The 12,847-nt window shown below is 32.4% G+C and overlaps 2 protein-coding genes across 2 annotated transcripts; one reads left to right on the top strand and one right to left on the bottom strand.

Moving 5' to 3' along the window:
* The first annotated feature begins 1,465 nt into the window (after positions 1-1,465).
* On the top strand, positions 1,466-4,836 carry LOC102670196 (L10-interacting MYB domain-containing protein). The gene is made up of 2 exons (XM_006599266.2): positions 1,466-1,732; positions 4,723-4,836. Exons 1-2 carry the CDS (start codon positions 1,466-1,468, stop codon positions 4,834-4,836), a joined length of 381 nt encoding a protein of 126 aa, XP_006599329.1.
* Positions 4,837-8,424: 3,588 nt separating this feature from the next.
* On the bottom strand, positions 8,425-12,113 carry LOC100809419 (pathogenesis-related thaumatin-like protein 3.5). The gene is made up of 3 exons (XM_006599267.3): positions 11,977-12,113; positions 10,586-11,273; positions 8,425-8,876 (listed from the first exon to the last, which is right to left on the bottom strand). Exons 1-3 carry the CDS (start codon positions 12,044-12,046, stop codon positions 8,735-8,737), a joined length of 900 nt encoding a protein of 299 aa, XP_006599330.2. The 5' UTR covers positions 12,047-12,113; the 3' UTR covers positions 8,425-8,734.
* Positions 12,114-12,847: the final 734 nt, after the last annotated feature.

Below are 12,847 nucleotides of genomic sequence, written 5' to 3' on the forward strand. Positions count from 1 at the left end.
TCACCAATTTCATAATAAAAAATTCATAGGCGTTATGTAACAATTATACTAAGATTTCAACCTATATACAATGTGGTACCATGTTAATGAAAAACAACACCAAGATGCCTAGGAGTACATAACGAGACATGCCACACAATGGGTATGTCAAGTCACTCTCACTAAGTGAAATTATAAGGTGACTAGTTAGGGTTACTCTATTTTGTGAGAATGCTCCAACCATATGAGATCAACATAGGCTTAAAGGAGCACTCAAACTAAGTGTATTTATCCCCAAAGCCTAGACTCCGAAAAATCTATTAGAGCCTCACTTTCTTGATTCAAGTCCAACCCCTAAAACAAATTTTGTACGCAAACACTGCTCATGAATTATACAATACACACAACCTCACACTTGTTTTCAAACATGTTTAACACATTGTGCTACAATTTAACACCTCAAGTTCCTAACTTGTTTCCCTACATTTTCCTTTTAACACCTCGTGAATAAACATTTTTCTCAAGGTAAACACCAGTCGGATTATTGTATAATTCACAATTCACAACACAAGTAATATCATGTAAAAGATTGACCAAATACTTATTCACAGTCATATCTCTTGTTTACAATTTAACATCTCATAATGTCACAATCCATCGTCACATGTTCACGTATATCTCACAAATTAAAACATGCTCAACTTGTCACTTATACCCAATCTCAATCACAATTTTGTAATCCCAAAATGACATATCATTATGCTTCAAAAATCATATACACACACAATAGTAATATTTACATGACACAAAACATATATATATATATATATATATATATATATATATATATATATATATATATATATATATCATTTAATAGCAATCTTTCAATATTTAAGGCATATATGGCCCGTTTGGATGCAGTCCAAAAGATCTTTTATTATCTTATCTACTGAAAAAAGATCTTTTTTATTTTTTAAGTGTTTGGTTATTAATTTTTTTTTAGCTTTTACAAAAGCAAAAGCTCTCAGCAGATCTTGTTTTGAAGCTTAGATTTCCAACTTCTCAAATCTTCTTTTTGGGAATCTGTTCCCTAAATAATACTTGGATAATAATGTTCTCAAAAAATTTCAAAATGACAAAGCATGCCCTCCTCATTTTCTAAACCCTAAAAATTTCTCTCACTTGTTCCTCACAACGTGTTGTGTTGTGCCTTCCTCGGAATTTTTCTCTCATGCTTCCAATCTCCTTCGTCATATCTTCCGATCATCCTTGGTCATCTCTTCCGATCATCCTTCGACATCTCTTATTCTTCCTTTGTTAGCATCACAGGTTAACCAATTCTTCATTAATTTCTTTTTCTTCTCAATATTGTTATGGATTAGGGTTATGCTTTTGTTTGTTTCATTAAACTTGTGAAATGTCTCTCAATCAAGTTCCTGTGAAAAGAAAGAAAGCATAATGGTGTGATAAAAATACTGAGATTATGTTGAAAGTGTGCATAGAAGAGGTGAATGTTGGAAATAAACCTCACAACCACTTCACTAAGCTTGGTTGGGCAAATATTGTAGAAAAGTTCAATAAGGCAACAAATTTGAGATATGAATATAAACAATTCAGAAATATGTGGGATTCTTTGAAAAAGGAATGGCAATTATGGGCTAAGCTTATTGGGAAGGACACATGTCTTGGCTGGGATGGGGAGAAGAAAACCATTGCAGCTAGTGATGAATGGTGGGAACCCAAAATTCAGGTATGTATTATTCAACGAAAATAGAGTTTTTGTGCATGTCACTCTTTTGTTCTTTTGTTTTTTATATGTGATTCTTGACTTTGGGGTCAAAATTGCAGTTGCAGACTATTTTTTAGAAACTTGCATTTGAAATTTTAGTTGATAATTAGGTTGGTTATTACTTTGTTACATGTTGCAATTGAAGTAGTTTACATGTTGCAATTGGTCCTCAAGCCATAGCACCAATGGAAATGAATTTGAGTTAGTTTAGATGCAGAGAAATGAATCTGTTGCTAACTTGTGATCCTTAGTTGTTTGAGTTAGTTTAGATGCAGAAAAAAATGAAATGCACCATGCTGGCAATTTGAGGTGTTGTTTGCCAGAACAAGGATATACAATTGATGTGTGATGTGTTGTATTGTAGTCTGGTATATTCTTGCTCATTTTTAAAAATTGGGATTCAATGAAGGTTAGCTTAGGCTTGAGGTGCATCAACTAAATGTTTGGGTTTTGATTATTGCTTGTGATCCTTAGTTGTTAGTAGCAACGGAAGCCCTATTTGATGCTTGTGAGGAGCACAACAAATAAATCAAAGGGTAATGGTTCCTTTTGCAATGTTGATGCAGTGGTCATACAAAAATAACTCCTTATTTTTTTCTTAAGAAAGTTGTATTTTTGGCTGACTGCATTGTGCTCTTTTTAGATGCTTTCCATTATATTTGGCAATTCTTTGGTATGTTCTGCAAGAAAATTGGGGAGTTTTTGTCAGCTTTAACTATGTCCTTCATTAGCTTTTGAATCACCTCCTTCATAGGTATCTCACCTTCCCCATGTTTGACAACATGTTCTTTGAAACTGAATTCTAGGCGCAGAGCCTGCAAAAAAAGGGGTAAAACTAAAATTAGATTTGCTTTGGTAGAGAAATTTCAAAACATAACATACACAAGAATTAATTAATATTTCTAGTTGCCTTTGCAGAACGTACAAAGCTGATATAATAGCATTGATATTTTGTTGTGATCGACAAACTGTAATTATAGTGCCACGATTAAAATTTTAAACTAGCTAGTAAACAAATCTACCAAGGTATTGTTTTTCTGTCCAAATGTATAAAAAATGAAACATGAAAAAAATTATTCTTTTAGAAAATGACAATCTTTTTCTTCTCCCTACAACTCTCTCCGGTCTCCTCTCGTTTACTTTCTCCGTGGTTTGAAGCAAAGGTTTAAATGAAATATGTTAGCAATACACTCTCTTTAACATAATCTTTTAAACACACTAAATATTATTGAGTAAAATTTATTAAAAATCACAATTTTTTTTCTATATCCTGACTTTGTAGTTTATATCCAAAAATTATATAGAATTCATGTTTGGGTGATTAGTAATATAGAATTTAAACAAGAATATATAGTGTGTTGGAAAGACTGAAGGAATAAGTTAGGCAATTCTTTGGGTTGTATTCGAGAATTTTCAAATTGGGGTGAATCGGGGGAATGACCATATGTAGCCCATAGGTGGATAATGTTTGATTTTAGGATTTTTTTAGTTAACAATTGAAATGGAAGTTGGAAACCCCATGCCATTGCCTGTACCTGAATTGACAAACTATAAGATAGTCTATTCTATTGTGTGACAGCATGGTTTAGACATAAAATTCAAGAGAAGGTCTATTAATTATTTTGTACTGAATGTTTCTTGTGTTGTGTTTTCCTGCTGTGGTTTTAAGTTTTAAATAATGCTCCTGCTTAAGATATTATCGATCATTAAGTAAAATAATCAATGTGAAACCAAAGTTGACACTTGAGTACTTGAGTGACTACTTACTACTATCCATTATATTTGGCAATTCTTTGGTATGTTTTGCAAGAAAATTGTAGTTAAATTTTCATGAGCTTTTTGTAACTAGAATCCATCATATTTTCAACATGAGATTGCTGATACTTCTCTTCACCTGCATCTTGCAAGTCTGAACTTTTAACCAAAACAATTTATTCTCATTCTTGACATTCATAAATTAAAATATATGCTAGTACGGAAGTGATTTTAAAAGCTATGCATACTGCCCAAAATCCACTAAATTTGAGTAGGCATTCTTATATATTGAAAATCTCAACTTATGTGATTTTTTTCATTTTATGTTAAAAAATTATAAAATACATTAACTAAAATCACACATATTATGGGGTTTTCCCCACATAATGTGGCAGCTTTGATATTATGTGTGTCTGGGGGAGGCTTTTATATGTGATCCTGCATGACCAGAGGAATTGGTGTGGTGTTTGTTGGCTGGAAGTGGAATTTCTATGAGGTGTGATTGGCTGGTGTGGGTGGTAGATTAAGTTGCAGTGGGTATATTTTGATTTGCTTCAATGGCACTGATGGCCTTAGAAGTAAGTGTATGGTAGGACCCGTTCTATAAATATTCTTGGAGCAAGGGAAGCAACTTTTATGAAGTTTTGTTATTATTTCTAGATAATTATTGTAGAAAGAATTTCGGTAATTGTTGTTGGTCCTTGTCTTGTTGGGAGATATTGCTACCATAATCACTTGGGTAGTAAAGATGTTGTTGGTTTGTGGCAGCTTTAATGTGTTGGGTAGTTGGTAGGCACGTAGCTTTTATGGCATGGCTTTTTGTAAATATGGGATTTTGAGTTATAATATTTGAAAGCAATACATGTGCCTTATTGTTAGACAATGGCATTATATTGAGAATTGTCAGGTTGTTGTTAGGAGGACTTATATTATTCCACAGGTTAACATATGCAGAAATTCATATTGGATTAGGTTTTACTTAATTTAAATTATATAGGAATGTCAACCTTACCAAGAATTGTACCATCAAGTAAACATGCATGCTCACCCTAGTAGCTGACGAGAATCTATGATGCAAGACTAAATGTAACATGAGTAATATTTGAAGGCACTTCTATATATTATAATGAGATTGATTTTTATCTCTTAACTCCCATGCCAAATATATATTATAATTCTTATTTTTTATTTTATAGGAGGATCCTGAAGTAGCAAAGTTTAGAGAGCAAGGCCTCAAATTCTTACCTGAGATGAAATTCCTTTTTAAGGGTACTATTGCTATTGGTTTTGCAGCATATGCACCATCTTAAGATTCAAGACAATATGAAGGATTCAACACAAGAATAGAAGAGACAAATGATAACATTGATGATAACACTGACATGGAAGTGAATGAGCCTGAGATAGACACGACAACTCAGAACACGTCTTCGGCAAAGGACAATGGACAGAGGAAGAGAGGGTGACAAAAGAATTGGGGTTGCTGCCAAGCTTTCCTCACAATTAGATCGTATTATTCAAACATTTGAATCTAGTGTATCTGCTCAAGACCCAACTAGAATTACTGCATGTGTAGCAAAGTGGAAAGATCTACCAGGACTTGAGCATGGGAGTGAACTATTTTACAAAGCCACTAAACTTATGAAAAAAAGGACAAAAAGGATCACCTTTGTTGCTTTAGAAGAACCTGAGCTACAACTTGGATGGATCAAGTATGACATTTAAGTACAAGTTCCTTAGTTTCTCCTTTATCTGATATCATTGACACTTGCTAGTTTTGCTTGGTTATGAACCTTGGTTGTGTTATGGATCTTAGTTTTTAATTTTAGTTATGTCATGGATCTTTGATTTTAATTTTGGTTATGTTATGGATATTGGTTATGGTTTGGCTCTTGATTTTTGTTTTTAGTTGTGTTATGAATTTTTTTTCCTTCTACAGGATGTCTTCATCATTATCATCAAATGAGTCATCACTATCATCAAATGACTCTTCATCTGGCGATGACGATCACATTACAAAGAACAAAGTGTTGATGTTTGTTGTAACTAATGTTACCAATTACTTCATGAATTATGTTGTGAAAAATCCATGTAGAGATTCAAGCATAACAGGCCATCGTTGGGTATCTGAAATTCTAAATGGTCATCCAATACGTTGTTATCAGATGTTTAGAATGAAGAAACTTGTCTTTCTTGAATTATGTGATATCTTGGAAACCAAGTACAACTTAAAGAAAACTTGAAATGTTAGCATTTATGAGCAAGTTGGCTTGTTTTTATACATGTTGAGTCAACCAGGTTCTGTTTGTAATTGTGAGGAAAGATTTCAACATTCAGGTGAAACAATATCTAGACATTTCCATAATGTCTTAGAAGTTGTGTGTATGTTTGCAAATGATATAATTAAGCCTGTTGATCCATCATTTAAGGATACTCCTGATGAGATTCTAAAAGATGCCAGATATCGCCCTTACTTTAGGGATTGTATTGGTGCAATAGATGGTACTCATATACGAGTTTGCGTTCCCTCTCATCTACAAGGAGCCTATATTGGTCGGAAAGGCTACACTACCATTAATGTCATGGTTGTTTGTGACTTTAGCATGTGTTTCACTTTTGTTTGGGAAGGTTTTGCACATGATACTAAGATATTTATGGAGGCTTTACATAAGCCTGCATTGCATTTTCCATATCCTCCTCAAGGTACTTAAAATTTATATATTATAAATATATGTATCATTATAATTTTGTGTTCTAATATGCTCTATTGTTTTATTCTTTAGGTAAATATTATCTTGTTGATTCTAGTTACCCTACTTTTATGGATTTTCTAGGGCCGTACAAGAAAATTAGGTATCATCTCCCGCAATTTAGAATTGGGCCTAGAATCAAGGGGAGAGTTGAAGTTTTTAATTATTATCATTCCAGTCTTCGAAGTACAATTGAACGTGCATTTGGTTTATGTAAAGCAAGATGGAAGATATTGGGTAATATGTCACCTTTTGCTTTGAAGACACAAAACCAAATCATTGTTGCTTGCATGGCTATACATAACTTCATTCAAAGAAATGACAAGAGTGATAGAGAATTTGATTCACTAGATAAAGATAACGAATATATAGATAGTGATGAGGATGAAAGTAAAGTTGGTCCTAGTACTACAACATAGGAAGAACCAGATGCTCAAAGTACTCTACAAATGGAATGATTTAGAGAATCTCTAAAGAATATGTTTCTAACACGTATTTAATTTCTTTATTTTTTAATAATACAAGATTGCATGTTTATGATATGGGTACATTTGAATAATTTTATATTGAAAGAAATTATTGATCATATTATTACCAGGTTAATGACATTTTATATTTTGTTATAAATTCTAATTATATGGATAATAATTAAATTATAAACTAGAATGTAAGTGATAATATTACTAAAACAATAATGTATTGATTACATTTTAAATATGAAAATTAATTATGTAGAAAGACGTATAATTATATTTTTATGAGATACATTTATTTTATTTTTATAAAAATAAGTATTTTTTTAATCAAAATTTCTAGAAAATATATAACAATATTTTAAATATAATGATAAAGTTAAAATATTTTTATAAATGAAATAGAAAAAAATGTAATTTTTATTATTTTTAATAATATTCAATTATTTAATGAATTTAATAATTATATAATAATATTTAAGTATTTAATTATTAGTTTTAATAATGTCAAAGCATATAATATCTTTTTTGGTAATTTTAATTATGCAAAAGACCTTTTACAATTTCATCCAAACACCATATTATTTTAAATAAGCACTTAAGAGTTTATCATCCAAATATCAAATTAATTTAGGTAAAAATAACTTTTCAGATGAGAGCTTCTTAAATAAGTTTTTTGCCTATAAGATCTTTTATAACAGTGTATCCAAACTGACCTATAATCATTCACTTATTCATTCGGTTAATAGCAATCACATGTACTTGTATAGTAAACAAATATATTCTTACATTTTCTCCTTAGTTACTACGACCTTTATAGAGTAAAATTACAAGTACATGGGATGTGCTAATCCTACTAAGTTTATACTTATCTTGTTTGAAAGTTAAGATAATATCTACAAGTCTTATGTTGATCACAAAAACCAAATTAACCATTAACTATGTTTAAACTTAGTTGCTTTTTTATCATTTTTTACAATTTGAACCTAAACAAAATTTAAATGAGTCCAAAATAACTTACCTTAAAAAGAAATAAGGAAGTAAAACAACATAATAAATATGACCCAATTAGACCCATATTTGAGCCAACCTACCCATTAAACCGACTACCATTTAACCACAATTCACCTAAATTGAGATGAAAATAGGCTTAGTTTGGTAGTAAGTTGGTTGCTGTAGTTTGGGATAATTTGTCATGAAACAACCAAACTTGGTCAATGATATCAGGCCTACTCAAAACAAACATTCACCCAAGAGTTGATCTTAGGAAAAAAATATTAACAACAGACTTTAACATATTTTATTTTTAGAGACATTACTCATTATTATTTAATGAAATTAATGTGGAAACTACTAAATAACATGAGTCTCATCCTTTGTTTAATGTATAATTGGATTAAAATTTGCAAACATAAATTAAAAAATGAATTTACTATAAATTAATTTGTTTAGATATTTTTTATTGAAAACTATGTTTAAAAAGAGAATCAATTTTTTTTTACGTCGATTGAATCAAGACTGTACTTCTCGAATATTTGATGTTGATGTATAGTTACATTTATGGCTGAAGCATATCAATCGAAATGATACCCCAATTCAAAAAGAAATAACACTTTTTCTTTTCTTTTCTTTTTGGAATGTTTTTGCCAATAGATAGAAGACAATATTTGCATCCAAAATCACGATAAGCATGCACCACAACATCTTAATTATGGTTGTCACTGTATCACTCCCTAATTGTACACTATACAATTGCATTTGCTTGCAACAGGCCAACTTCTATACATAACGCAACCATGACCAGCTATATATGACCACAATACAATTTACAATATCCTGATTCTGGTTGTGGGCCGAGTGATGGATAATATTGCTAATTAACTCATCCAAATACAGAAGAAAGAAAGAGACAAACGTTTATAGTTTGATTTGTTGAATTGAATTCAAGTGACAATCTTGGAGCCTCTAATTCGTGCCACCACCACCTAATTGAGTTGTTGCCACAATATTGTTAATAAAACAGCGCTAATAGCTACTAGCATGACATTGGCTGATTTGTCAGCATAAGCATGGCCAACTGAGATATCTACTGCTACTGGGAATTTCCCACTCCCTGACTTTATCGAACTGCATGCATCAAAATAATATATATCTTTATGTTAGTTATTCATTCTTAAAGAGAGAATTAATTAGAAGATTGTACAGAAATTTATCTCAACACAATCTATCCTATGCCTTGGAGGTTATTTATTATACACGGACAGTTTCAATGTCAGTGCTTCCAACTTAATTAAGAAACAAAAAACAAAATTGACAACCACATCTACAGATTACAGTGGTATCAATCACACTCCCTGTTGGTCTTCCAACTTAAAGAAAGAAAGAGGTTTCTATTTTCATAGTTAATCAATCAATGTAGATTTTCAATAATGAAATAAAATCCCCATGAAAATAATCCTATAATACAAATTATGTTTTAACTACTAACTTAAAAATCTTATATAATCACTGAATAAGATTGCAATACTATTAAAAAGTAATCACATAAAAGCAGGTCAGCCCCGACCCTCAGGGTAGGTCAAAGGGGCAACCGCCCCGAGCCCTTAGTGGAGAAGGGCCCAAAAAATTTGTCAACTTTGGTATTTCACAAATTGGGGATAACCAGCTAGTAATTGGTGCAAAAAGGAAGTTATAGGTCCTGCGTTTGTGTCTGTGTTGTGCAGTATTAAAAAAAATCTCTCTTTTGGAAACATATGTGACAATTTAAGCATATGCCATATTAGAGGACGGGCACTGCATTTTGAGTGGTATCCATCTATCTTGTGTTGTTATTGGATAGTCCTACTTTTATAGCTAGTTGCTTCTTGTGCTGCTATTGAGTAGTGCTATTTTGCTTTGGTTGCTTTGAGGACAAATATATTTACTAAATTAGTTTTTTTTATCAGATAAAAGAAAAATTATTACTTTAGCAAAATGTAGTTATATATATATATATATATATATATATATATATATATATATATATATATATATATATATATAAGAAAATCTAGTAAAAAGTAATAACATGAGAGAACCTTTTAATTAGGCCATACTTAATAGGCTGGTTGTATTCTCTCCTTTTATATTTTTTTCATGGATCTTCTTTTATAAATTATTAGTTCAATAGTACTTTACACTTTTGGGGTCTCATTCAAATGAACTTATTTATTGAGAAAATTATGTATAAGTATTTTAGGTCAATTGAGATAAATTTATGGTGATGAGAAATATCTAGTTAAAATAGCATTTGAAATTTACCACCTAATTTTCTCATCCCATAAAATACATTTTTTTAGATTATTCAAATCATCTATAGAATATGCTATTTTTAATAAAAATATGTGTTTCAATTTTTAAATACTTATATATAAGGATCCTTTTTATTGTTTCATCCCGGAAACCTAGAATTTCAGGTTGATATTTTTCAAAAATTGATAAACTTAAATATTTATAAAGTCATCTACTTTTAATTCATTGAAAATTATTTGTGTTAATTTTAATTTCTATAAATTTTAAAGCTCTTAAAAATAATGACATGATGAGATATATGTCACATTATTATTAAATAATTAATAAAAAATTTAAAAGATTAAATTTATATTTACAAGTATTATTAAGAATATATTCTTTATAAAAAAAAGAATATATTCCATCCTATACTAAATATAGTAAACTTTCATCCTTAATTTTTTAAATACTAATTTAAAGACAAGACCATAGCCAAATTAAAAAAATAAAAACACTTTTTTATATACTTTTTTTTCATAATTAAACTTGTAGAGTTGTAGATTTACCTTTTGGAGGTCGAGGGACAGAAAGTGATGCGGTAATCCGCGGAGGCACAAGTGTAGGTGCTGGTGGCATCATCGTAGGCGTAGCTATAAGCGCGTGGGCACGCGCTCTTGAACAGCTGCGAGTACGAGCTCGCCTTGCATGTCTCAGGCGTCGCGTAACGTCCGCTACAACAATACCGCGGATCCCCGAACGCTTCACACGCGCTCTTGCACGCCACGCCCTCACCACTCGCCACCGTCTTCACCTTCAGCTCCGCCGGACACCCTCCATTCAAGTCCGCCGCGCACCCCGTCGCTGTGCAGTTCCCGCCGCCGCGCGCCTCCACCAGCATGGGGAGGTTGTAGCCGTCCACCACGCTGACGTCGTAGAAGTCCAGTCCCCCCGCGCCGTTCAAGGTGAACTCCGCCAGTGTGGCCGGTGGGACGGCGCCTCCGCCGCCGCATTCCACGGCGGAGGATCCGCAGTCTCCGGTGACGCAGGAGAATTTTCCGGCGGAGTCCGTGGAGCACAGGGTCCGGCCCCACAGGCGGCCAGACCAGGCGGTGGGGACCGCGACAGCGTTGGACTGGCCGGGTTGCAGGGCGAAGCCGGTGGTGGCGAGTTGCGCCGTTCCGGCGCCGGATAAAATCCCCGGCCAAACCGGGTAGCTACACTTGTTTACGATGCTGAATGTCGCTGAATTTGACCCTGGCCATTTACAACAAATAATGTTAATAGTTAGTTAATAAGGTGTGTTGTTACATCTATCATTAAATTTATAGCATGTTATATTATTTTTAGATAAAAAAGTTTTGATAAATTGAATTTGAGAGAGTCATTAAGGTAACTGTAATATGTCTCAAGATTTAAAGAATGTTTACATAATTACTTATTTACATATCTCACCAATTAACAAAGTTTTTGTCCTGCAATTTTGTTGCAAGGTCAAAGTTATTGGAAACTTGACAATTGTAATCCTATTGCAATTGTTGTTAAACGAGTCATAATTATTTATAATGTTTAACAATATTAAAGATTTTGACTAAAATGTGACAAGCACACCAATGTAAAACCCTGAACCATATCCCTATAATTTTAAATTATATGCTGTTACAAGCACGAATCATTTTAACATAATTGAACAAGGAAAATGTTACATATATCACCTTCATGTTACTTAAAGAGAGAAACAAAGAAAATTAAAGTGGATTGTATAGGTTTAAAAAGTGATATAGCGTGGTAAAAGGAGAAACAAAGAGAAATTATGAATGTTAATAAAATTTGTTTGTAAAATAAAGGTATTAATACATATTATCAGTCACTGAATAATAAAATTTACATGCTCTTAAAAAAAACATTTACATTACATGATATCTACGTGTTTATGGACAAATATCACTATCAGTATCACCTCTTAGAAAGTGAGAGAAAAATAGGAAGATCAGAGTGGCAGCAAATTGGTCATGAGTTGAAGCACTCATGGCTTAAAATTGGCAAACTAGATAATCAAAGTAAAATGTGGAAGGACTAATTAGCTTTGCTTAGCAGTGTTGGAGGTGTATGAAACAGGGTTTAGTGGAAGGGGGATATATAGAGTATAGACTATAGAGATTCTAGTGTGGGGATCATGTGCAGTTGTGGGGGCATGGTATAAGGTATGGGTCAGGTCCCACTTTAGCAGTTGCACATGCATGCATAAATAAGCCTTCACAGTCTAGGTCCCCAAAGTGTGTTCTGTTTGGTGAAGATTTGAGCAATTTTCATAAGCTCTAGATCCAAAGAATCTATTTATAAAATCATAGGCTTTTCGAATAAATGTATATACTAGTGCTGTATGCTGACGAACATAGGAGTGGAAAAGAGTTAATGGCAGAAAGGACCGGTACTAGTTTGCGAATACAATAATTACGAGAAATAAATCAACCACATGCAGGATGTGAATATGTGATGTCAAAATTGTGCTAAATTTATCAAAAGTTGTTGAGATAATTAGTTCAACACTTGAGTTCCTTAATTATATTTAGTTACAGAATTTTAATAAGAAATATCATTTTATTTGAAAATGAATCGATAGGAATTTCCTGTTTGTATGCTGGTAAAAAAAATTGTGGCAAATTTGAAGGCACCATCGTGTGTAATTAATAAGGTAACGTAGGAATAAAGATTGAGATTAAGGTGAGGTCAGTTTAGGACTAAGGGTACTCTTTTACTGAGTTTTCATGTGGATTTTGTGCCCCCTGACTCTGTCTCTAAAGTTACTAAATCCCTCTTTGATCACATGC

Source organism: Glycine max, chromosome 16 (genome assembly GCF_000004515.6).
Source record: "Glycine max cultivar Williams 82 chromosome 16, Glycine_max_v4.0, whole genome shotgun sequence".
Lineage (NCBI taxonomy): Eukaryota > Viridiplantae > Streptophyta > Magnoliopsida > Fabales > Fabaceae > Glycine > Glycine max.

Bases quoted from the DNA above. Each gene is read 5' to 3' on its own strand.
- LOC102670196 (XM_006599266.2), top strand. From the start codon at position 1,466: ATGTTGAAAGTGTGCATAGAAGAGGTGAATGTTGGAAATAAACCTCAC. The intron at 1,733-4,722 runs GTATGTATTATT...TTTATTTTATAG, and splicing joins GGTGGGAACCCAAAATTCAG to GAGGATCCTGAAGTAGCAAA.
- LOC100809419 (XM_006599267.3), bottom strand. From the start codon at position 12,046: ATGAGTGCTTCAACTCATGACCAATTTGCTGCCACTCTGATCTTCCTA. The intron at 11,274-11,976 runs GTGATACTGATA...GTAAATGGCCAG, and splicing joins TTTCTCTCACTTTCTAAGAG to GGTCAAATTCAGCGACATTC. The intron at 8,877-10,585 runs GTAAATCTACAA...TGATGCATGCAG, and splicing joins TGTCCCTCGACCTCCAAAAG to TTCGATAAAGTCAGGGAGTG.